General features: G+C 52.3%; 2 protein-coding genes across 2 annotated transcripts; one reads left to right on the top strand and one right to left on the bottom strand.

Annotated features, from left to right (window-relative positions):
• Positions 1 to 1,897: 1,897 nt before the first annotated feature.
• DUOXA1 (dual oxidase maturation factor 1) lies at positions 1,898 to 12,848 on the top strand (the record flags this gene model as incomplete). The annotated part of the gene is made up of 6 exons (XM_083870631.1): positions 1,898 to 2,044; positions 2,922 to 2,979; positions 3,550 to 3,684; positions 3,865 to 4,078; positions 11,385 to 11,599; positions 12,221 to 12,848. 6 exons carry the CDS (start codon positions 1,898 to 1,900, stop codon positions 12,427 to 12,429), a joined length of 978 nt encoding a protein of 325 aa, XP_083726757.1. The 3' UTR covers positions 12,430 to 12,848.
• Positions 12,849 to 15,178: 2,330 nt separating this feature from the next.
• On the bottom strand, positions 15,179 to 20,049 carry DUOXA2 (dual oxidase maturation factor 2; the record flags this gene model as incomplete). The annotated part of the gene is made up of 6 exons (XM_083870650.1): positions 15,179 to 15,372; positions 15,778 to 15,992; positions 17,035 to 17,248; positions 17,429 to 17,563; positions 19,712 to 19,769; positions 19,903 to 20,049. The coding sequence occupies 6 exons, from the start codon at positions 20,047 to 20,049 to the stop codon at positions 15,179 to 15,181; spliced, it is 963 nt and encodes a 320-aa protein (XP_083726776.1).
• Between the last annotated feature and the right edge of the window lie 5,174 nt (positions 20,050 to 25,223).

Here is a 25,223-nt window from a genome sequence, read left to right as displayed (position 1 = left end):
CACCCCTGAGGATCTGCTCCATTTGCTGTGAAGTTCACATCTCCCTCTCCTTTGCCGAGACTGTCATAGCTGGAGCTGGTGCCATGTCCCCAGCAGATAGCTCCACAGCACATCTCTGCACACACTCCTCACCCAGATCACCCTTGCCACCCTCTAAATTTTTTTAAACAGCTCCTGGGGAGGGATTCAGAGTTCAGATTGGTTAGACCAGTTGGGGATTTGAGGGGAAATGGCAAAGTCTTTGCCCAAAAAATGCCTTTATTTCCTGTTGGGCATGAATTAAAACTTGTTTTTACCTCCCCCTGCCAAGGGGGTGGGTAGCCAGCCACCCATTCATTGGGATGCAAAAAAGAAATATCCAGGTGGTGGCTGTGCCAGTTTCAGAGGGAAGACCCCAAACATGGGTCAGGAGAGTGTTTCTGCTGGTCCTTCTCACTATCAATACAACCTTCTTCGGCCAACTGAAATGCCGAAGTACAGGTGCAAACCCCAAAAGTTTGAATTTCCATGATCTCCATTCCCTGGCCAGGTTACAAACCTGAGCATCTTCTGCAATGGGGCTGGGAGCACCTCTAGACACCTTGGCCAGTGACCAACAGCTCAGCCAGGACCTTCCCAGGGAAACCCCTCCAGGCATGGGGTCAGGAGCAGGGTCCTACAGGAGGCTGTGCAGCCACAGCCCGAGTTCAGTGGTCTCAGCTGGGAACCTGCCCCGGGCAGTGCAGGGGAGGGCTTTGAACCCCTCTGCTCCCACCGGGATCCGGAGGGGCCTGGCTGCTCCAGGGTCTTCATGCCATATGGAAATGGACTTTTTTACTGTCCTGCAAGAAAAGCCAGGGGGATGAAGGCAAACCCTTCCCGTGGCTCCCCTGTGTGTCCTGGGACTCCGCAGAATGCCGGAGCGGGCGGGTTAGGCTGGCTGATCCAACCACCTTTGGAGGCGGGCGCTCTCAAAAACACCGGGAGAAACAGAGCCGTGACTCCCCAGGCTGGCTCCTGGCCCGCAGCCTTGGCAGGGAGTGCGAGCGGGCGGGCAGACAGACAGACAGCATCCCGCCTCATCCCGCCTCGTCCCGGCGCTTCCCGGAGCATCCCGGCGCTTCCCGGAGCATCCCGGTGCCCTTTCCCGCTCCCAGCCCGGAGCTGTAGAGGAGGTAGGCTGGGGCTGGGGAAGGGGATGTGTGTGTTTCTGCTGCAGCTGCAGGGATAACCCCCATTCCCGGGGGATGCCGAGCAGCCCTTTTCCAGCAGGAAAGCGAGTTGGTCAAGTGCTGTGGTAAAAACAGCGTTTGGTCTCCCAAGCAGCGTCCCACCGCTCTCCTCAGCCGGCTCCAGTGGTTGGCACCCCCGGGCAGGGACAGGCACTTTCTGTCCCCTCCGGGTTATTCCCGTTCCCTCGGACCATGAGGAGTTAACTCCACGGGCGGGCTCAGCCTGTGTTTGTGTGTGATTCACCCAGAGCCCCGAGCACAGGGGAGCACAGTGTGGGCAGGGCTGGGGGATAAAGAGCCGAACTAGGGAGGGTGGGAGCACAGGGAAGATTTCGGGAATGAACAGAGGACGGGAGTGAGTGGCCCAGTGCTATTTGCATGTCCCTCATTGGGGACAACCTGAGTATTGCAGCAGATGCCCTGCGGGCTCCAAACCAGCCTTGCTGTGGGCTGTACACTGTGAAGATGAAGGGTTCCCTGGGAGATACCCAAGTGTGTGCTCAGTGTGGGATTGCAGTGTCCAGGGGCTCTGGGATGCACACACAGCCATGCCAGGGACAGGCAGAGTGCTGGCAGGGAGGCAGGAGAGAGTTCTCTGGAGAAGGCTGCTTGGAGGGGATGTGTGGGGATGGATTTCTCATCACTGTAACTCTGGGTGCCAATTTTGAGTCCTTCCAGGCAGCAAGATGACACTGTGGAATGGCTCCTACCCCTTCTACCCTGGACCCAATGCCTATTTCCCCTTTGACACCACCCGGGCTGTCATTGTCACCATATTCCTCTCCATGCTGGCCACGTCCATCATCATCCTGCCAGGGATCCGAGGCAGGGGGGTAAGTGGAGGGGCAGGGGCAGTTCAGAGCTCTGGTCCTGCCTGTGCATCCCACATTCCTCCTCCTTCCCAGCCTCCATAACAGACTTGGCAAGCAAACCTGCCCAGAAGTTTGTGGCCAGAGCTCTGGGATCTCTAGAGAGCCACAGGGTTGAGCTCCAGCCCATCCCAGCATGAACACTCATCCCACAGACACCAAACTCTACCACCCCAGGTTTCTGAGGAGGCTAGATCTGATCTTGGCTGGATTTCTCTGTGAACAAGCCTAAATGATTTCACCACAGTAGAATAGCAGGGTGAGGCTCAAAGATCTCACCCCACCTTCCCAGAAACCTCAATTGAAGAAGGAGGTGTGTACCAGGCATGTCCCAGCACTGCTCTGTGTGCCCAACAGACCCTGCTGAGAGCCACGTCAGGTGCTTGTTGTGTGCCTGGTTTTGCAGCAGGGCTGCTTGAGGGGCTTCTGTCCCCAGGGAACACTCTGCACATGTCTGGTCACTCCTTTCTACAGCTGTGGCCAGCTGTCAACACATCCAAACAGATGAGGTTTGGATAAATGTGGAAATTGTAGCTGAAGACTGTTAGAGGGAATGTCTTCACCCTTCTTCCCAAAATAATTGATGTCACAGCTTTCTCCAATGGATTCTTCTGATCTTCTTCTGTCTGGATCTCCCTGCCTCTCCCCCACCACAGCAGGGATGCCCTGGCCACAGATGTATCCCATACCTCCTACCCACAAAGCACATGGGGTGACTCACCAGGGGAAGGACAGCTCTATTTCTCACCATTTGATGTTTCTAAATGATGTGCCTGATGCTGAGGTCCCCATGGTAAAATCTGACTGACATCTGTCCCTCCACTCTGCTCATCCCTCACAGCGACTCTTCTGGTTCCTGAGGTTGGTGTTGGGGCTCTTCATGGGAGCAGTGATCCTCAGTGAGTACTGGGGTCCTGGGGGGAAGCTCATGGGTGCCCCAGAAATGGAGGGGAAAATTGGGGGAGGGTGAATAGATCAGTCAAAGGCCAAGCCCAGCCCTAGGATGAGTTCAAGGGGAAGATGAACTCATATCTTGTGTCTGGGAGGTGATTCCAGCAATTGATGGATGGCACCCATCTACCTCCAGTCTGAAAGCTGGTGGTCATATCCAGGGCAGTCACCAAAAGCCCATCACCAACTTCCAGGGAATTCAAGAAAATTGGCAGGGGCTTAGATGAGAAGCAGTGTCCAGACAGTGCCCACACATCACCCCCACTGCCACCAGGACTGGGATGTGCACTGTGGCTGGGGAGAACCCAAGTGGGGTTTTCAGGGTCATGGGTCAGGGTTGATATTGAAGAGAACATACAGGACTTCTGCCCCTCAGGGCTAACAGCACAGTCCTGACCCTGAGGTGATGATGAGGGATGAGGTGGGTTATGCTCAGACCATGGTGACTGTCCTGGCAGGTGCTTCCAGCACCAGACATCTTGCTGCCAGGCTGTAACTAACCCCTGAAGTCTTCACAGCTGTACAATTCACTAGAGACTGGGAGACTGGCTGGGTGCAGGCAAACACCTCCTACAAGTCCTTCAGCCCTGCCCAGGTGAACGCCGACATCGGGCTGCACATCGGCCTGGCAGGGGTGAACGTCACGCTCAGGGGTGAGTCTGGTGTCCCCACCTGGAACTCTGGAGTGGCCACGGCCCCAGGAGGGACACAGCTGCCCTTGGTCCAGGGGCCCTTGGTCAGTGTGGAGGCTCCTGGGCCCCTGCTGTGCCCGTGCTCCTGGCTGGCAGTGCCCAGGTGCTGCACAGCAGGGCCTCAGCTCGTCCCTCCCGCAGGAAACCCAGTGCGGCAGATCAACGAGACCATCGACTACAACGAGCACTTTCCCTGGAACTTTGGGGCGGATTATGACCACAGCTACAGCCAGGGGCTGCAGAAGGGGCTGCCCAGCCCCATCCTCTACGTGGCAGAGAAGTTCACCGTGCAGAGCCCCTGTGCTGTGCACAGGCAGTACCGCATCGCCGGCCACTACGCCTCAGCCATGCTCTGGTGAGCCCTCCTGTCCCTGGTGAGCCCTCCTGTCCCTGCTGAGCCCTCCTGTCCTGGTGAGCCCTCCTGTCCCTGCTGAGCCCTCTTGTCCCTGCTGAGCCCTCCTGTCCCTGCTGAGCCCTCCTGTCCCTGCTGAGCCCTTCTGTCCTGCTGAGCCCTCCTGTCCCTGCTGCAGGCACAGGAGATGCAGGGATATGAAGAGCTTGGCTGCCTTTCTCCATGGCCTTTGGGATGGGTGAGGTTGCATCCTGCCAGGAGGGAAGCTGTGTGCAGGGAGGGGTCCCTGCCAGGCACTGTAGGCACTTAGGGATAAGCAGAGAGGAAGTCCTGGTTCTCCCTGCTGGATAAATCCACAGAGCTGGGCACAGGGTCAGAGGAAGGTCATGCAGGTCCTTGCTGAGATGTGGTGATGATGGCAGAAGTCCATCCCCATGGATGGAGTTAAAGCTGCTGTCCTTGGTTGTAAGGGATTTATTGAGCCGTGGTAGACATGCCTCATGCTTTCATGGTCAGCATATCTCGTCTTATTACAATTTGTCTTACACTTTTATACACTTCATAACTAGCTCATACATATGGCAAAAGTATAACTCCTTATTGGCTCTCAGCCAATGACGCACACGTTGCTAAGTCTTAATCCCACTGTTAGTGTTATCCTTATCTTTATGGCTTACTCTTCATTCCTCAGGAAGCTTCTGCATTTTGTTAACTAAACCAGATCTGCCTCAATGACATTTTGACCTTTTAAACTTTTACTAGCCGCATAGTATATGTCCTTTGGAATGCAGCCATTCTTCAGTCAGGCTCTCTACATCTCCCCCGTTTTCTTTTACAGCAAGTAAGGCAACATTTTTTGATGTAAATGCTGACATTAACATGCGCTGCAAGCATTGCAAAATACAAGGCAAAAGTAACAATAACATAAACAGAATAACTATTCCTACAAGTATAAATTGAACCAAACCCTTAAGCCATCCTGTAAGTCCCCAGTCCCCAAGATTAAGTCCAAAGAATGTATCATCCCTGCATAACAATGCGGTGTGCTGCTGCAATTGTTTTATCTTGGCATGGATGGACTTAGAGTTATTTTTTAAGTTCATGCAACAGGGGAATGACGTGGAGCTGCACGTCCTCCTCAGATTTGATGTGGAAGGAAATCTCAAAATGCTTCTGTATTGTTAGCAGCAATGGTGCAAGTGTTGTCTGAAGCCTGTGACGCTTTTTTTTTTTTTCCTCCGGACTGCTTTTGTGGATTTGCAGGACGCGTCCATCTAGCAGGAATCCATTGAGAGCCTGTAGGGGTGGAAACACATACATAACCTCTTCCCCAGTAAAGAACCTGAGCAGGGCTTTGCCACACACCAGTTTTAGGGTCTCTATAGGTAACATATACAGGAGGGACGGGTGCGGGGTCCTTCTGAAAATGCATCATGACAGGGGGCACATCCCTGTCAGCAAACAGGCAAAGATGATTTAATACAAACAAAGCCCTAAGCAATTTTTCTGCTGGAATGTGTAGATCGGTATATTTTTCTAAGTACCGCTTCAGGGTGCCATTGGCTCGTTCTACTACTGCCTGACCTGTAGGGACATGAGGGATTCCCCTAACATGTTTAATGTTCCAAAAACTAACTAATTTTGCAAATCTCTGACTGGCATAGGCAGGCCCATTGTCTGTTTTGATTTCCTTAGGAACACCCATAACTGCAATACAGCTATGCAGGTGTCTCTCAACGTGCTTTGCTTGTTCTCCTGCCTGTGCGGTTGCCCAAATGTAATGACTATAGGTATCAATTGTAACGTGAATATACTTCAGTTTCCCAAATGCTGCAAAATGAGTTACATCCATCTGCCATAATTGATTAGACTCCAAACCTCTGGGGTTGACTCCTAGGCCAATTCCTTGGCCTCCATTGTGGAAACTACAAGTGGGACATGCTTTTACTATTGCTCGAGCTTCGTTAAGTGAAATTTTAAACTCGCGAGCAAGTCCTTTGGCATTCTGATGAAAAATGCTGTGACTTTCTCGTGCTGCCGTCGTGCGTGGGAGAGGAGCTGGTTGTTGTATTGCTACTAGCTTATCTGCCCTGGCATTGCCTTCTCTTAAACCTTCTTCCAGTTTATGGCTTCGGATGTGTAGTATGGAGTATGGGTGCTGTCGATTCTGTAGTGTTCTCTGTAGCTGCATGAAGAGTTTTCCTAGCCGTGGGTTGTTGACTTCCTTGATGCTCGCATCTTCTATTCTTGACGCAACTCCAACAGTATACATTGAATCTGAGATAACATTTACGGGCTGTGCAAAAGTTTGAAAGGCTCAAATGACCGCCACTAATTCCAAGGTTTGCAGGTTGTCTTGTGGAGTGGCCTGAATAATGTGATGATGCCACTGTTCTTTGATTTTCCATGTGACAGCTGCTTTTCGTGATCGTCAGTGAAAACATTAAGCGCATTCGGGATAGGCTTATTCTCCTGAAGGGGTTTAACAATCCACTGCCATTGTCCTAACTATTGCAAATGCTTCGGGGCCAGCGGTGCTGAGGTGATGTGGCTAGGGGCATTAAGCAGGGCTTCCGCAAGTTCTGAAGAATTAAGAAGATACTAGTCCATTGTCGCCTTGTGTCGCGGTGCACTCACGACGTATGTGTTCGGTACGTCCACATCGAAAATACTTCATCCGAGCTCCTGTGGGAGCTGGACGGCGCTGCACTGCCGGGGCCTGAAGGGGTGCAAGGGCAGCTAAAACCTGTTGCTGAGCCTGTGCCTGATTATTCAGACCTTCACTTATCCTCTCCCCTATTTTTTCTAATGCCTGTATCATAAAAACTTGACTGCCAGCCGGGAGTGCTGCAGCCTTGTCTAACAAGTCAGGAACAGTCCAATCTCCTGGTGCAGTCGAGATAAGAGACCGGGTAGATGAATTTTCGTTCTGAATAACACATTGTTTCAGGATTGCATCACGCATGTGATCAGCAACGCCTGCTTTGGATAAAGCAGTCATAATCTTATCTACAAATGCACCAAGAGGTTCCTCACGACCTTGTTTAATTCCCATATAGATGGGGAGACCTCCCGGATCCCGAACTTTATCTATGGCTCTTTTTGCAACTGTCATAGCCTGTCTAAGCTTTTCTGGTCCTAACGCAGCCTGCTGTTCTAAAGGAATGTGGTTACCATCGCCCATGAGCTCATCTAATGTAATTCCCTGAAGAGGATCTCCCGCAGGGCGCGGCAAAGCCACAGAAGCGGCTGCTTCCTCTTTCCAGCGCGCCTCAAAAAGTATTTTCTGGTGGGGGGTATATATTAAACGAGCTATGCCTTTAATATCTCCGGGCAACAAGACTGTGGAGTTAAAAAGATAATCTAACATCTGTTTTGCGGGCTCGCTGGTGACCCCAAACTGAGCTACAGTGGCACGGAGCTGTGCCAGCAGTTTCCAATCTAACTGTGTTACGTCCGCTCTCGGGGGCGCCCCTTGACGCTGGTGAAAAATAACAGGGAATGCCAGCGACATTGCCGGAACTTGCTCCTGGGCCGCCGCTGCCAGATCTAAGTCGCCGTCATTAATGCCCTGCTTAGCCAACGCTGCCCATGCCTCCCTTCTCTTTTTTGCCATAGCCTCCGCGATATCCGACAGGGCACCGGGGAACGGCTCCGTGGCATTACTGGGAGGGGGGGGTGGTCCGAGCGGAACCGGAACGGCAGATGGGAGTACCGGCGGCAAGCCGGACAAGGCTGACGGTGGGACCGGCGCGGGAGCGACAGGACTATGAGGAAAGGGGGGGGCTGACGGAGAAGCGGCAGGATTATCAGGAAAAGGGGGAGCTGGCGGGGGAGCGGCAGGAAAAGGGGGAGCTGGCGGGGGGCGCTCTGGGATTTCTACCGACGCGAACATAGGGGGATTAGGTGCGGAAGGATCGTAGTCCCGGTTTCGCGCCTGCGCTAACCGAGCGCTTTCCGCCGCTCGTTTTTCCGCCTGAACCATAAGTAACGCATTCTGCACTACTTTCCAAAATTTACTCATCTTTTTTGCTGGCTTATCATCATCTAACACTAAATCCCACAAACGATCTCCGTATCTGCGCCACTCAGCTAAATCATGAACACTATGAGGGTCTGAAAAGAACCCATACGAGAGCGCATGCGCCAAAAGCGCTGGCAAATCTTTATCTAAATCTACACCCTTGATATCCCGCTTCCTAAGAAAAGTAGTAAAAAGTTCATACGCCGCTTGCCTGTCCATGCTTAACCGGTACCGTTGCAACCTTCAGGCTTCGGCAGCGCGTATCGGCAGAGTGCACCGATGTACCCCTCTGGGCGGAGTGGCCTGACGACTTCTTCCGATGAAGCAAGGCGCAGCGCCGAGATCCGCCGTCTTAGTGACCCGAACCCATCACAGCTCTTTTAAGAGGGAAAGGGGAATTGGCTATTCGGGCGCCAATTGTAAGGGATTTATTGAGCCGTGGTAGACATGCCTCATGCTTTCATGGTCAGCATATCTCGTCTTATTACAATTTGTCTTACACTTTTATACACTTCATAACTAGCTCATACATATGGCAAAAGTATAACTCCTTATTGGCTCTCAGCCAATGACGCACACGTTGCTAAGTCTTAATCCCACTGTTAGTGTTATCCTTATCTTTATGGCTTACTCTTCATTCCTCAGGAAGCTTCTGCATTTTGTTAACTAAACCAGATCTGCCTCAATGACATTTTGACCTTTTAAACTTTTACTAGCCGCATAGTATATGTCCTTTGGAATGCAGCCATTCTTCAGTCAGGCTCTCTACACTTGGTGGCTCAGAGAGGCAGAGCCCCTGTGCTGTGCACAGGCAGTACCGCATCACCAGCCACTACCTGTCCCTCACCCTGTGGTGAGTTACAGCAGGAGTCAGCCCTGTCCCAAGCAATGGGGAGAACCAGGGGCAGCAGAAAGGGCTTTATGGAGCCACCCTTGTCACTGTCAGGCCATGGCAAAGCCTTGGCTCTCTGCAGAATCTGGGGTTCTCGTGCTTCCTGGCCCATCACAGATTCATAGAATCATGGAATCAAGGAGTGATTTGGGTTGGATGGGATCCTAAAACTTACGTTGCTTTAAACCCCTGCCATGGGCAGGGACACCTTCCACTATCCCAGGTTGCTCTAAGTGCTGTCCAACCTGGCCTGGAACACTTCCAGGGAAGGGGCAGCCACAGCTTCTCTGGGCAACCTCCTCACCCTCACAAGGAACAATTCCTTCCTTATATCCCATTTAACCCTGCCCTCTGGCAGTGGGAAGTTATTCTTCCTCATCCTGTTCCTCCAGGCCCTTGTCCCAAGTCCCTCTCCAGCTCTCTTGGACTCCCTCCAAGCCCTGGCTGGGGCTCTGAGCTCTCCCCAGAGCCTTCTCTCCTCTCTGAACACCCCCAGCTCTCCCAGCCTGGCTCCAGAGCAGAGGGGCCCCAGCCCTTGGACCATCTTTGTCCATGTCCCCAGACTCCTGTTATGTATCCTCTGCCTTGATGTACAAAACTGCAGTCTGAGAAAAATTCATTGAAGGGAAAACAGACATAACTGTGGGATTCATGGTTCAAAATCTCTCCCAAGGACCAAGATGAAGAGTCCTGGTTAAGACCCCCTGTGAAAGGTCTTCTTTTGCATGTCCAAGTGGCACAGACCTGCCCCAGGGGAGCAGGAGGGACCATCAAGAGGGTGCTCAGAGCTCATCTCTTGGTATGAAATTTAGAGCCCTTGTGTGTATTGTGGTTGTGGAGCCTCAGAGCTCCACAGGTCTCAGAGGTGGTGGGAAAGGCACTGAAGGGAAGAGAGAGCCTTGCAATTCCCCCATGAATGCAGCTTCCAGGTCTCATCTCCTTTTTTATTTTCAGGAAAAATAATTATCCCCACCCAAATATTCCTGTATTTAAAGGCAGAAATGTTCATGAAAACTTTTTTTTCCCCTTGGAATCAGAAAAATTTGTTAGGTTCACCTTCCCAGGGAGCTAAATCCAAGCCCCAGTCACAGGGTAGGGCTGGCAGCTGGGTGCACTCCAGGTGCTGAATCAGGTGTGGGCATGGCTAATGGTGCAGTTCTTCAAACAAAGGTGTCCCTCGGTGCCATTGTCCCTCTGAGCACGTGGGAACGGCCTGGGGGTGACCAGCTGTGCACAACCACAAGGATCAGAAAAAAAGTTTCCCTTGGTGGGACTGTTACAATCTGATTATTAGAGAGATCCTCCTCCCAAATTAAGGTGCAAATGAGACCATATGCTGGAGGCAATAGTATGGATTTTGTGTGGCAGTAAATATGAGGTAGACAAAGATAGAAAGAAATAGAAAAGGAAAGGGGGAGGAGAGAGAGTGAGAGAAAGACAGATTAAGTAAAAAGACATAACCACCCATGGAACCAGACAGTGTCCCGTTGATCCTCTTCTTCTGGTCTTCGTGGTGGGGGTCCCATGAAACTCAGAGTTCAATGCCAGTTCAGGTTTAGGTGGGAAAGCCCAGGCACGTTCCCTGCAGAGGGGGATTTTACAGAGGGAGTCTTTGATGGTTTATGACCCTTTCTAAGGCACAACCCTGCCTCTCACACCAGTGTGGAACCAGCTCTGCCCCCTCAGAAGGGATGAAATCCCTCAGGCCGAGGTGGGAACAGAAACAATGTCCCGTGTGAACCTTCCCAGGAAGAGAGGGGGAGTTTTTCAGCTGAGTCAATTGTGTAAGGGAGGACATTGGCACGACAAAAACCATCACCCTACCTCTCCAGGGTCTGTGTTTTATGAGCCTTCTCCCCCATCTGGCCCAAACCGCAGAGCTTCTGGAGTGGATCCTCTGTCTTACACACATCAGATGTCTTGCCACCACACACCCCAAACCCCTCTTTCTCCCCTCATGGGGAGGAGCCCAGCCCCAGGAAAGCACCTGCTGCCTCTGCAAATGGCTAAATATTTGAGCTATTAAACATTAATATTTCAGTCCCTCACCGGGACCTCCAGAGATCTCTACTCCAGTTCCACACCCAGACCAGGGCCAAAGCCATACCCATTTGACTAGGGGCTTCAGGAAATTCAGTACTGAACATTCCCTGGTGTGGAGATCCCTCTTCACCGCTGCAGGATCAGTCTCATAGCTGCACCACTCAAGTCATTACACTGTTTTTTGGGTTGTAAGAGACTCATTAGATCAGGCTGTCCAGCTTTCTGCTGAAGCAAGGCCAGCTAGACCAGGTTGCCTGGGGTTTTATCCCTCCATTGGGATATGGAGAGGAGACCCTGAGTAGATACGCCAAGCCTGATGTTGTCTGCTCAGTTTTGTGGTCCTTTTGCAGGCTGGCCTTTTGCACATGGCTCGTTTCCATCCTGCTGTTCTCCATGTCCATCCTGCTCTATGGTGGCCACATGCTTCTGCTCACAGCCACTCTGATCTTCTTCTCACTGATCTTCTTCTCCACTGCAAGAAACACCCTGAAGTGCCCCATCCAGTTTGGCTCAGTGTCCCTGAGAACAGACTATGGTGAATCCTTTTGGCTGACATTAGGAGCAGGTGAGTGCTCAGGTGCTCCTGGGGCTTTTCTTCTCCATCCCTACAGAGATGATGCCCCAACAGCACCTCATCCCTTCTTTCCCCATAGCTGGTCACAGAAAATGATAAATTTAGGTTAGAAGGTTTTAGATTGGAATTATCAAGGTTGGGGAGAAAAAGACATGAGCAGCCAAGAGATTTGAATGTCTGAAGGTACCTGCTGGATAGAGACTCCCTCTGCCTTTCAGGACCTGCTCCACTTCAGGGCAGCAATTGTTTCCTTTGATCAAACCAGAATTCTCCATGTTACAACACCCATCTCCAAGGAGACCAGCCCTTTTCCAATAGCAGATGGTTACTAATTCCCCCTGGATACTGCTCTTTTTCAGGCTAAACAAGCCCAGGTCCTCCGGCCTTTCCCTGTGCACAGTGGGCTCCAGGCCCAGCTCTCTGCCCCAGTTCATTGACCTCTCTTCTGTCCCGGGGAGCCCAAAGTGATGCTAGAATCAAGATGGGGAAAGAGAAATCAACACCTTTGCCTGACCTGCTGGGTGATCCACATGTCCCTGGTGTGCAGCTGGATGGAGCTGGGGCCAGCAGGGCTCCTGCAGTGGTGTCACTGTGTCTGTCTGTGCATTGCAGGGCTGCTGTGCCTGCTCCTGGGGCTGGGCATCGTCATTCTCAACTCTCTGCAGCCAGAGAAGCTGAAGCTCATCTTTAGCCTGGACAAGAGCAGCAAAGAGGAGATGTGGGACAAGTCCTGCCTGCCAGCTGAGCCCAGCTGCTCTGCACAGGATGAGCTCATGGTCCCCCTGGGTGAACTCTGCCATGTGACAGCCACCAAGCTCTGAGGGCAGGAGATGCTGCTCCTGAATCCACCAAATCCATCAGGAGCCCACGTGGGAAGAGGTGTGGCAAGAACCAAAGTGTCTCAAATACAATAGTTTGCTTTTTTATTATTATATTTCCTTTTTTTTTTTCCTGTGTTACTGCCCTCCCCCTTAGTCCATCCCAACAAACCCTGAGTCCTCCCCAGGATACAGAGATTAAATCAGAACAAGCTGGGTGAAAGCAAGTAACTGCAGACTCATAGACATGAACCAAAGGAGAAATAGAGCCCACAACAGCCCCTTCACCCTGAAGACCCTCAACAAGTCCCCTTGCCCTTGGATGCTCTTCCCATCAGCAGTTAGGAAGTGCAGATGGAGCTGTGCTCCCCAGGATACCCAACATCTCCTCTTGGTTTGAGGTGAAGAGCAGGATGGCAAAGAGGAACACAATTTAGTAAGATGCTGGAGGCACCAGACCAGGAGAGAGGGAAGGAGAGGAGGAGGAGGTGGGAAAGTAGGTGCCACAGTGCCTTGGAGATCAGCTATAACCAATTAGGGAGAGGTGAGCGGCACCTCCAGTCTGGGCTCCTCCTGCTCAGCTCATGTCAGGGGCAAGAGACATTGGAATTCTGCACACCCAAGGCAGCCACCCACTCCTGGCTGCTGGCAGCCAGCAGGACCCTTGCCTACACAGGCAGGGAGAGTGCACAATTCAGCTCTGCACCCCTTTACCTCTCTGAGGGTTTCACAACCTTTTCTTTCTGTTTTGTGCTCACTTATTTTCCCCTCTCTCTCAATAAAATAAGTTTGACTTGCCTTTTCACTTGCCTGTTGATAGAGGTGTCACTCTGAGGGCTGCTGCTGTGACATGGGAGAATGCTCTTGGGCAGGAATCATGCCCTAAAGCAGGAGATGAGGCTGGAGAGAGACAGATGTGATGGCCAAAAGGCTGGGAAACCCCCCAGCCTCTTTTGTCTTCAGGTCATGGGATCTGTCCCATACCAGCCCCAATAACTTGTGTTTTGCTGTACCATCTTCCCTTCAAACCTCATGTGTCTGCATGCAAGAAATTCTCAAGGAAGGATCCTCCTTTTCCTAAGGGAGTTTTGCTGGTTTAATCTTACAGCTTTAGCCCCAGCACTCAGCTAGTTAAAGTCCTTTTGAGGCTCCTCATGGGAAAGCGAGTGATCGCTTTCTTAGTGGGTGACCTTGAAATGTGTCAACAAGACCTTTGCCCCATTGGGAAGGATGCTGCTGCTGCTGGGGCTTTCCCAGAAGTGACCTTCAGATGTGCCCCATGGCGCCTTCTTAAGAAACCACCCCCAGATGTCCACAGTGTTTCAAAGAGGAGTTTTAGTAAAGTTTTATTGAAAATATTTCTGACACAGAACAAACCACATTAGCAATACACAAATACCATCTGACAAAAGTGTGTAACTTGTCAGCAAGGACCTCAAAAAGAACAGCCAAAATATTGAAATTATGTACTTTACAGTTAATTGGAATGAAGGTGCTCAGGTTTCCAGCATTCAGATACAGAATCCCAGAACAGTTTGGGTTGGAAGGGACCTTAAGGCTCATCTTGTTCCAGCCCCCACCATGGGCAGGGAGACCTTCAGTATTCCAGGTTACTCCAAGTCTCATCCAACCTAACCTGGAACACTTCCAGGGATGGAGCAGCCACAGCTCCTCTGGGAAACCTGTGCCAGGGTCTCACCACTCTCACAGAGATTAATTCCTTCCCAATATCCCACCTAACGCTGCCTCTGGCAGTGGGAAGTTATCAGTCCTGTCCCTCCATCCCTTGTCCCCACTCCCTCTCCAGCTCTCCTGGAGTCCCTGCCAGGGGCTCTGAGCTCTCCCTGGATCCTTCTCCTCTCCAGGTGAGCACCCCCAGCTCTCCCAGCCTGGCTCCAGAGCAGAGGGGCTCCAGCCCTCAGAGCATCTCTGTGGCCTCCTCTGGACTTGCTCCAGCAGCTCCAGGTCCTTCTCTGGAGGCAGCTTTGCAGGTGGGGTCTCACCTGAGTGGGGCAGAGGGACAGATTCCCCTCCCTTCCCTGCTCCCAGCCAGTCTAAGTGTGCTCCAACTGGACAGGCATAACTTCATTCTTCACTCTCCTTCCTTTCCTGTGGCGTATTTTTGGCCCACACTAGGCTACGAGTTTTGTCTAATAAAGTTCAAGTTTGAAGGTGAAAAGTATCACATCACCACATCCCCCATGGCAAACTCCATGGTAATCTTACTCAGTCTTTGTTTCTGGAGCAGTTTTGGTTTTTTTATTCCAGCTCCTGCAGCATCCAGCCTGCAGAAGCTGGATCCATGCCTGGCTTTCCTGGACACATCTAAACTACAAAATGTCATGTTTGTAAAGAAATGAGCAAGTTTAATCCCAGGCTTTTGCAGTGGCAGGTGCTCCCAGGGAGAAATGTCACCCACAAGCTGTTTCTCAGTTTCAGCAGGGGCAGACCATTGGAGAATCCCTGCACTGCACTGTGCCAGGGCAGGGAGCAGGAAGGACGTTCCTCCTGGGACAGGGATGCCCAGGTGAGTGTGCAGCTCATCTCTGGAGCTGTGAGCTGCTCTATGGCAGCACAGCCTGCCCCTTCCAAAGGGCACAGTCAAGGAGACATGTCTGTGGAGGGACTTGCAGCAAGGACTATCCCAAAGTGGACTTCAAAGGCAGCTGGACGGGGAAATGCATCTCTGGGGCCATCAAGAAGAATTTGTTCTGCCCTTTTGGGTCCATCTTCAGGGAAAGAGCGAGGACTTCTAGATGCCATTGATTTCAGAGGGCTGAGAGGGAGACAGGTTCTTGTTCATGACATGAGGGTTGATGAACACCTCAGGCATTTCCTGGTGCTCCTCTGCTTTGTCCTCACGGAGATCAAAGAAAGTCTTCAGCAGGTCCAGATTGAGGTGGTGCACTGCCACAATGGTGATCCCAGCCACAAAACAGATCAGGCCTGGAAACAAACATGCTCTGTGATTGGGTTCCTGTCACCTCAGCAGTGTCCCCACCCCACAGCCCTCCTTGGATTGTCCCCTGCCAGAGGACAATGCCTTTGCTTATGGGAAGTGGCCTTCTATTGTATGAGCTGTTCTAAGCATCCCTAAAACCCAGGTACAGGTCTGAAAACCCAGGCAAGTGATCCCAATGTCTTTGCACCTCAGGAACTATAAATGCCTCTATTGCCCTTGGGATGAGGATGGTGTTTTCTCTTTTCCTATCCCTCTCCACATCTCTGCTTTGCCAAGTCATGGGCTGGGGCTCTGGGGACCTGCACTTCCCAGCTAGGAGGGAAGCACTGGGACTCTTGTACACCCATAGGGACACAGTGATGTGACTTGGGGCACCCTGATGTTCTTACCAATTGCTACCATGAGCCAGAAAGATCCCCCATAGGCCATGTGCAGGGTCCTGGTCCCAATCTGGATCAGGCACATTGGGGAGTTCCTCACGGTGGAAAACGAGAGCAGGGAGAAGATCATGAAGGCCCCTGTGACCAGGAGCATGTATCCTCCATAAATGAGGACAGGCATGGAGAAGAGAATGTTGGAGATTATCCATGTACAAAAGGCTACCCTGGAGACAAGAGAAGACAAACAGACGAGTGATGTGAATGCCATGGATTAGGATGCCCTGTGTGAGATTTCCATGTGGATGGAGGAATCTGGGCTCCAAGTGCACTGCATGAGGTGGAGAAGATCTGTGGGCAGGCAGGAATGACCCCCAATCCCCACACTGAGCAAGCACACATGCCAGGCTCACACTACTACCTCCAGAAGGCAGAAACACAGATTTCTTCTTCCTGTTGCTCAGCCCACAGACAGCACCAGCCTCAAGGAGGCTGTGGCAGCCCCCTCAGTGTATCTGGACCATCTCAGTTACCTGCCCTTCCACACATGGGGCACCACAGACCCTGAGAGTAGCAGCCAGGACTGAGGAGTTGGGCTATAGAGGAAGGCCTCAGCTATGGCCCAGGAGCTCTTGGCACCACCAGGTTTCTCCCCTAGTTTCTGTGTCCCTGCTGTCAAACACCAAGCAGGGAGAACAGCACTGCAATGGCTCTTGATGGCCAACAAGGGACCATCTCCTGTCAGCTGGGGACCAGCTCTTCCCCAGCCCAAGTGGGCTCTCTGACCTTGCAAAAGAGTCAACACCAACTCCACAATAACAGCAGTAGCGTCTTTTCTTCACCTGATCCCAATCTGAGATAAAAAATACACTCACAGGTAGGGTTGGGAGAGTTCTTCATGTGTCCATGGGCCGCTCTGAGCCACCAAGGACAGTAGCTTCAACTCTGTCCACGGGGATGGACTTCTGCCATCATCACCACATCTCAGCAAGGACCTGCATGACCTTCCTCCTTCCCTGTGCCCAGCCTTGTGGATTTATCCAGCAGGGAGAACCAGGACTTCCTCTCTGCTTATCCTAAAGTGCCTACAGTGCCTGGCAGGGACCCCTCCATGCACACAGACCCCTCCTAGCAGGATGCAATCCCACCCATCCCAAAGGCCATGGAGAAAGGCAGCCAAGCTCTTGACATCCCTGCATCTCCTGTGCCTGCAGCAGGACAGGAGGGCTCAGCAGGACAGAAGGGCTCACCAGGGACAGGAGGGCTCACCAGAGCATGGCTGAGGCGTAGTGGCCGGCGATGCGGTACTGCCTGTGCACAGCACAGGGGCTCTGCACGGTGAACTTCTCTGCCACGTAGAGGATGGGGCTGGGCAGCCCCTTCTGCAGCCCCTGGCTGTAGCTGTGGTCATAATCCGCCCCAAAGTTCCAGGGAAAGTGCTCGTTGTAGTCGATGGTCTCGTTGATCTGCCGCACTGGGTTTCCTGCGGGAGGGATGAGCTGAGGCCCTGCTGTGCAGCACCTGGGCACTGCCAGCCAGGAGCACGGGCACAGCAGGGGCCCAGGAGCCTCCACACTGACCAAGGGCCCCTGGACCAAGGGCAGCTGTGTCCCTCCTGGGGCCGTGGCCACTCCAGAGTTCCAGCTGGGGACACCAGACTCACCCCTGAGCGTGACGTTCACCCCTGCCAGGCCGATGTGCAGCCCGATGTCGGCGTTCACCTGGGCAGGGCTGAAGGACTTGTAGGAGGTGTTTGCCTGCACCCAGCCAGTCTCCCAGTCCCCTGTGAACTGCACAACTGCCAGGAAAAATAAAATTGGGATTAAAGGAAGTCCGGTTTCAGGCTTTGCTGTGCTCAAGGGGAGAATCACAGGTGAGTGGCAGCATTCCCACCATGGCACTGGAAGGGAGTGTTAGGAGGGCAGGAATGCTGACTCAGCCACTAGGACGTGCCCCAACCAGCTCCCACACCCTGCAGAGCTCAGGTCCTCCCTTTGCTAAGCATCTACTCCCTGGATCTGGGAGCAGCAGAGCTCAGATCCCCAGGGATGAACATCATGATCTGATTTCTCCTTGGACATCCTCTCCAGAACTTCCCTGCAAGCTCCGGACCATGGCAAGCACCACACCACCCAGGGACAGGGTTCAGAGATGAGCCTGTTTGTCAGCCACAGGAACAGGGGTGAGTCTCATTTCACACATCTAGCTCCCTAAACTGCACTGTCAGTGAATAGTAAAAGCCGTTGTCAAAAGGAGGCGGTGGGGAGGGGTAGGAAGTGTCATCACAGCTTGGATAGTCATTCCAGCTGGGAAAAAAAGAAAAAAATTAAAGCTTTTCTGATATATGTTTTTTGGAACAAGGTATCCTTTTCTGAAGCACTTCCACTTTGCAGTGAGCTTCATTTTCCAACAGGGAAAGTAAAGCCGACGATTTGATGTCAGGCTGAACAAAACTCTCCTGAGAAAATGTTCAGTTGCTGAGTCAACTTGTGAGGGCACTGATGCAGTGGGAGCCCCACAGGAATGTTTTTTGGCTGCAGGGGTGAGTGTGCCCTGCTGCTGCCAGACAGAAACTCTGACGCTGGCTGCAGAACAATTTGTTCTTCCCGTGTGCCCAAGCAGAGCCCGACTGCAGCCTTGTCCCAGAGTGGGGCTGGATGGGTCTGCAGGCCTGAACTGGATGAGGCTGTGGAATCAGCCCTGCCCTCCACCCCTCCGCCACCTCCAGCCTGGCACCAGGTTCTCAGGTGGCTCTGGTGGCATGTCCCAGAACCTGGACATCCCCGGGGTGGCAACTGAATGCTGGGATGGTCCATCTGTCCTGCAGCTGGTCCCAGCCTGGCTGCCTACTTCTAGTGCCTGGTCAAATCATAGCTGAATCTTTTAGGTTATCATTATCCCTCCCCTTCATCCTCCCTCTCCAAGCAGTCCTGTAAGCTGTGGTGTCCTTCACAGCAGGAGGAATGCTCTGATTTAGGGTCAAGGCTGGTTTCTCTTGCCACCTGGCATCTTCTATCACCCCAATGCATCTTTTCTCACCCATCCTGTTGCCTTGTCTGAGTTGGAAATCCCACTGCCTGGTTTCCACCATCAGTTACTACAGGAGATTTCCTGGTTTTTACTAAATTAAATCCTCTCCTTCATCTCCTCTGACCTAGTTCCTTGGGAGGTCTTTACTCCACTACTGCAATCTCTGCCCTGCCTGTGTTTTATTACAGCCTGCTCTCTCTACATCACTGCAAGGCTCCTCACAATCTCCAAACATGCCTGGCTGCAGCCCCAAGAGGGCTCACACAGGGGGGAGAAATAATGGAAAATTGGTCAGGAGGATTGTAAACACAATAGAAAACCCCACAGATCACAGTAACCACTGTCCAGCCTTGTGTGTTGGAGAAGTGAAACATCTGTGTTTAGACAGCTCAGGAGCACCTATTGAACAAACTTGAGATCCAACACCATTACAGGAAAGATCAAAGAACATCAGTGAACTGCACCTGCACAAATCCCTGAAACAGGTGAAAACAGCAGGTTTGGTGATCCTTTGGCAAGGATCGAGCTCCATGGTGCTGGTCCCCTCCTTATCTCTACCCAGTGCTGCTTTGGGGATGCCCTGGAGGGCAAGGTAATGAAAATAAATCTGCTCTTTGCATTTCATCTATGCCTTCGTGGTTGTTCCTGCACCCTGCCTGTGTCAGGTCATACACACAGTCGGAGGAACACAGGGCTATGCAGCCTGATGGAGCTGGAGCTGTTTGAGTTACAGCAAAACTCCCAGAAGTAGCCACAGGCACCTCCAAGTGGGAACTTGGAATACCAGGGAAGCGAAAGCCGTTTTGGGAAGCTCCACAGCTCAGTGGTTGTGACCCCCAGGTCACATTTCCCAGACACAGACCCTGCCCCAGGGTTTAATCCTGCCCCCAGACCCATCCCCAAGCACAGCACTCACCGACAATCACCACTCCCACGAAGAGGCTGAGGAGAACACGGAGAGTCCAGTACAACCTCTGCAGGGAGACAGGGACAGGGACATCAGGCAGGGAGGAACAGCCCTGGGTCTCCTGCCTCACTCTAAACCACCCAGGAAGGTTCCAGCATCCAGAGCAGGGGGAGCAGTTTCCCATGCCCAGGGTCACGCACCGCCCGTCCACGGATGCCCGGGATGATGAGCAGGAAGCTGCAAGCCAGAGTCAGGAACACCACGATGACGATGATGGTGCTGATGTCAAACCCAGCAGCCTTCCTCTGCTGCGGGTAGAAGGGGTAGATGCCATCAAAAAGAGTCATCCTACACCTCCAGGAGCCTGTAGGAGAGAAGTGGTCACAGTGAGGACCCTGCACTGCCCTGCCTGGATGACTCCAGCCTGTGGTGGCTCAGCTCTGGAATAACCAGCTGAGGGAGGTTCACCCGAAGGGTCCCCAGAGGGACAAGGAAATGTGACGCTGCAAGCAAGAACACTCCCCAGCAGAGAACACGCCACTCAAAAGCCCTCAATGGAGGAGAGGAGGTGCCTGGGGCAGGGCTCCAGCAGCCTGAGGGACAAGGAACCACAAGCCCCTGTCCTGCTGCAGTGTGAGGAGCAGCCCTAGAGCAGGAACCTGTTGAGCAGCTCTTGCCCTGTTGAGCAGCTCTTGCCAGGTCTTCCCCTCCAGGAGGGGCAGCCAGGGCTTTTCCCTTTGGGGTGAACTCTTAGGGGAAGTCCCCAAGCCAGTGACCTCTGCAGAAGCATCTTCCTCCAAAATTACAAGGAACCACTGAAAATGTGGATTTCACAATAGCAAAATCATCCCCAGCCAATGGCCAGCAGTGCCAAGTGGAACAAAGCCCACTACTGCATTTCCTCCAAGAAGATTTTCCCCAGGAGCTGCTGGTCTGGTGAAGGAGGAAGGATTGGTCCTGCACTTGGTCTGGAGGGGCCAGAAGCAGGATGAGGGTCCAAAGAACACTCAAAACTCTGAGCACATCTCAAGGATAAAGGAAGCTAAATCACATAAAATGAAAAGGTGTGTCATTCCCATAGATGACTTTGAACTTCCTCTGGCAGTCAGTTCCAGAAATTACACACCTTCTCTTAGATCTTTTTTACCAAAACTGATAATATGCTTAGTCCTCTTGTTTTGCCTGTTTAATAGCCTCTCTGCATGTAACTGCCCCAGGAAGTTTGCTAAAGTCAGGGACTGTCAGAGCTATCTGACTCATGTCCAAATGGCATTTTATTCTGTTCCTGTACGGAGGAGGTGATTTTATTCTCATTTTCCAAAACAAGTTTTAATCATATTTTTTGATAAGATCCAACCCAGAACAATTCAGCCACAAAAAAACTGGTCCTAAATCCTTAGTGGTGAGTAGGGATCACAATAACTATCATAAAACATTTTGCTTGGACAGCCGAATTTCTTTTCAATACATAAAGCAATATTTGAGTTGAGAATAACTTTCTGTCTAGCAACCCAGATAATAAATAACAGCAAAGAGTGGAATGGAGACTGGGATTTTACACTGGCTCTGGACCTGAATTTAGCTTGACTGCTACAGACCAACAGAGCTGTCATGTGCTCATACAAATCTTCTTTGGGGCTGTTTTGCTGTAGCAGCTTTGGGTTATTTTCTTGGAAAGCCAAACCCAGAGAAAGGCAGCCTTCCAGTGCTATGATTACCTGGCAAGCAGGAGCTGTAGCTGATTCCCAATGCTACTGAAGTCCAGCAAAAGTGCCAAAAAACCAGTCAGAGCTGCTGCAAGAAAATAAATAAATGAGTAATTTAACCTAGAACAGATTAAATCATAATGGCTCGAATTCCACTTGTTTCCTGGTATCTTTTCCCAAATTTCCTATGAGATATAAGCAGGAAAGATTTCCAAGTCTGTATTCACCAAAACACAACTCCTCAGAGTTAAAAAAAAAATAAAACCCAGAACATAACAGGGAGAATCCTGTCTTGTTAAATCTAAATGTAACTTTCAACCAACACCAATGGACGTTTGCATTTCTGTACGCTGGCACTTGTTTCATAGAGAATTTCCAGGGAAACAACTCTTTTGCTCTCTGTCCATCTTTCTCCCTTGACTGCCCTTCAGGCACTTTTGCAGCTTTCAAATGGAAAAGTGGAAAAGTGATGCCTACAGCTCATGGCAGGAGAAACAGGACTTGTTGCATCCTGGAAAGCATCCTCCACTCTGGAGCATTGCTGTGACCTTAGAGCCCCTGTAGTTCCCTCTGTCACAGTGTATGGAGAGGGTAAAAACTGGAAACATCTTCAAGGAAGGATCAACAGTTCAGCAGATATAGACAATTTAATCTTATATCTTAAAATATTCTGGACTTGGAGGAGAGAAAAACAAAGGAGGCAAAAAGTTTGCCCAAACTCCTGAAGTTTCTCATTACAGAATCTCCATTTTCCTGCTCCAGAATGAATCGAGATAAAAGGAATTTTTGGAAGTGCTCAGCCAAAAACTCGCGGTGGCAGAGCCAGCAGCAATCCTAGCTGGGTTGTTCAGGGCTGCAGGCTGGTATTTTCCACAGGGGAGAAAAAAATAAATAAATAAAATCCCGTCCCCTGGAAACCAAAATATCAGAACTGCAATTCGCAGGTGGGGAAAGAGGGGCCAGGGGGCAACCTGGCTGCACTTTCCTGACCCTGTAACAGGGTGGAATAGCCGGAACCGAGGGGTAACTGAGGATGGGAAGCATCCTCCCCTGGCAGAGCCGGGACCCCGCGGGCCGCCCGCAAAGAGAGGGGTCGGGGTGGGCTGGGGCGGGGGGAACCCCCTCCCACCACCCACCTACCTCCTCCTCCTCCTCCTCTTCCTGCTGCCGCTGCCGCTGCAGGCGGCGGCCCGGGCGGCTCTTATAGGCGGCGGCGGGCCGGGCCGTATGTAACCCCGCGCCGCGCCCGCCCCGCCGCACTCCGCCGCGCCGAGCGCAGGTGAGGCCACCCGCGGGTCACACCGGGGGACACGGCCACGGCCACCGGGGACACGGGCCTCGCTGCCTGAGGGGGGGATCGGGACACGGGTCTGCGGGGGGGCTCGAAGGATCGAGTGCACTCGTGTCCCTGTTGAGCGGAGGAAAGGGAGATAGAGCGATGGGGACACGCGTGTCCCTGTTTGTGGGGGCCGGGGGGGACAGAGGGATCCCCTGGTCCTTCTCACATCCCCGTTGTGGGTGTCTCTGGGGGCCGCGCGGGTCCGCACGGGGAGGGATGTCCGAGGGACCGAGCCCACGCGTGTTCTGCTGCGGGGGCGGCATCGGGGCCGCGCGTTCCCTCCCGCGGGGGGTTCTGCTGTCACTTCTGGAGGGGACAGGGGCCGCCCCTCCTTTTCCTGCTCTGGGGGTGCGGTGGGATGGGGCCGTGCCCGGGGATGGAGGGGGTCGGGCCGTGTCCCCGTGTCACCCACTGCACGTCCCGAGGGCTCTTTGGTGATGGGCTGGGGCCGTGCGTGCCCTCCCTCACCTGCAGGGTGCACATCCCCGCCGGGGAGGGAGAAGGCACAGAGGGACAGAGCGTGTCCCTGCGTGGGGACAGGACACGGCAGGCACGGGCAGGGACCCCTCACGTCCCTCCAGGGGACAGAGTCCCGGCTGTGCTCTGGGGCATTGGGGCGTCCGGCCCCAGGGGGCAGCTGGGGACACCGCTCATCCCTGTGTGCAGATTGTCCATGGGGTGTGCACATGTCCAGGACACTCTGGGATCCAAGGCTGGGGACTTTTAGCCCGTTCTGAAATCCCAGGACTGGCTGGTGTGTGGGGGATGGTGGCAGCCCCAGGTGTGTCCCACCAGCACTGGCAAGAGATAGAAATGAGCTGTGACTGCCAAGGACCATAGGGATCAGGGTCCAGGCTTCTGGAATGCCTTGGATCTGCTGTCCTCTGGGTGACCACACTTAGGTTCTGCCATGGGGCTGATGCTCTCTCAGGACACTGGTGTGTTCCACAGTCCCAGCTGACCTGTGGCTCCGGGGAGAGCCCAGGAGTCTCTGGGAGGCTGAAGCCCCAGCTTTAGGAGAGCCAAACCTGCTGGGATCAGGTGGAACAGGAGACCCTTGCTCTGCGGGAAGCTGTGCGTGTGCACTTTCTGACTTAGGATTTTTGGAGGGGTGTGAAACTCCAGGCTTTGACAGGGCACAGGGATGCTCTCTGATGGGAGAAGACAAGGCTGACAAGCTTTATTTCAGAGGAAGGGAATGAGTTTCCAAAGGTGGCACAGGGAACCTGTGGAAAAGCAGAGTCTGGAGGGCTCATCATTACAATATTCCTGGAAAGTCTGACAAGACTGTGACAATAATCCACTTGCCAAGCTTTTCCTCAGCAAGCTGCACCATGGGCTTCCTAGATCAGTCTGCAAGATCACCACTGTATCACACTAGCCATGATCCAGACAGGAAAACCTCCAGAGTCTTGGATTGATAAGGCAATAAGTAGATTTTAATTTCTGCAGCATAAGGAGATAAAGGGTTCATGAGAATTGCCATCTTATCTCACAGCTTGGGACATGAGTAATTCCCATACCTGAGGAAAAGGGAGGTGTGCTCAGAGACAGAAGGAATTTTGAGACACTTGTTCTGCTGGAACTCTATGAGAAGACCCAGGGGAAGGGGGAGACAATCTGTGCTGTGGCTGTGGTGTTTTGCTTTGAGCCTTGGCTTTGCTCTGTGTCTCCTGAGCTGCTTCCGTGGCACCTTCAGACCTCACTCTGGATGGGGGTTGCAGCTGTACATCTTGAGTCAGGAGATGAATCCAGCTGTGTCCCTGGGGTCTCTAGCTGTGTCTTGCTTTCTCCAGCACAGGAGGCTGTGTGGATCTCACCCCACAAAGCAGCAACTGCTGCTGATGCTCAGGGAAGGGGCTGCTTCAACAGGGAGAGCTTTCAGGCAGGAGAGTCCCAATCCCATGTGGTGATGGTGACAGCACTGTGTCACTCCTGGCAGAGGTCACAGGCATCTCCATGTGTCACCATTAGCCAAACTTTCATCTTCTTTGTACAGAATGGGGCTCTCAGAGCCTCTAGTTCCCACCAGCTGCACAAGGTAAATCTCACATCCAGCAGACCACGCTCAGCACTGGGCTGGGGGGTGGAAAGGATGTAGGATGGAAGAGCTGTTGTGATGGTCAAGGAGCGTGGAAATGTCGCTTCTTGAGGCACAACTTATTTTCTACTGCAAAAAACCAAAAGTACAGGAATCTCTGGCAGAAGGACTGACCATGGGTTACATGCTCTGCTCACAGCCTGGTGATGAGTGTTTAAATTGATGAATGCAATTAATATGAGTGCAAATTATAATATTTAAGTCTCAGATCACTTTGTTTTCCAAGCAGATAGTGCAACATGAACTCATGGTTTTGCAGTTTGTACCACTGGGAGTTATAGGTGAAAGATCCCATTGCAACTCTCAGGAAATCAAAAATAAAACCTACAAAACTGCTGGTAATGTGTAAGCCTTTCCAAAACCAGATTTTATTTA

This window comes from Zosterops lateralis (assembly GCF_965231275.1).
Source record: "Zosterops lateralis genome assembly, chromosome: 13".
In the NCBI taxonomy this organism is placed as follows: domain Eukaryota; kingdom Metazoa; phylum Chordata; class Aves; order Passeriformes; family Zosteropidae; genus Zosterops; species Zosterops lateralis.
The sequence above is the reverse complement of the archived record's forward strand: the minus strand, read 5'-3'. Positions and strand labels throughout refer to the sequence as shown.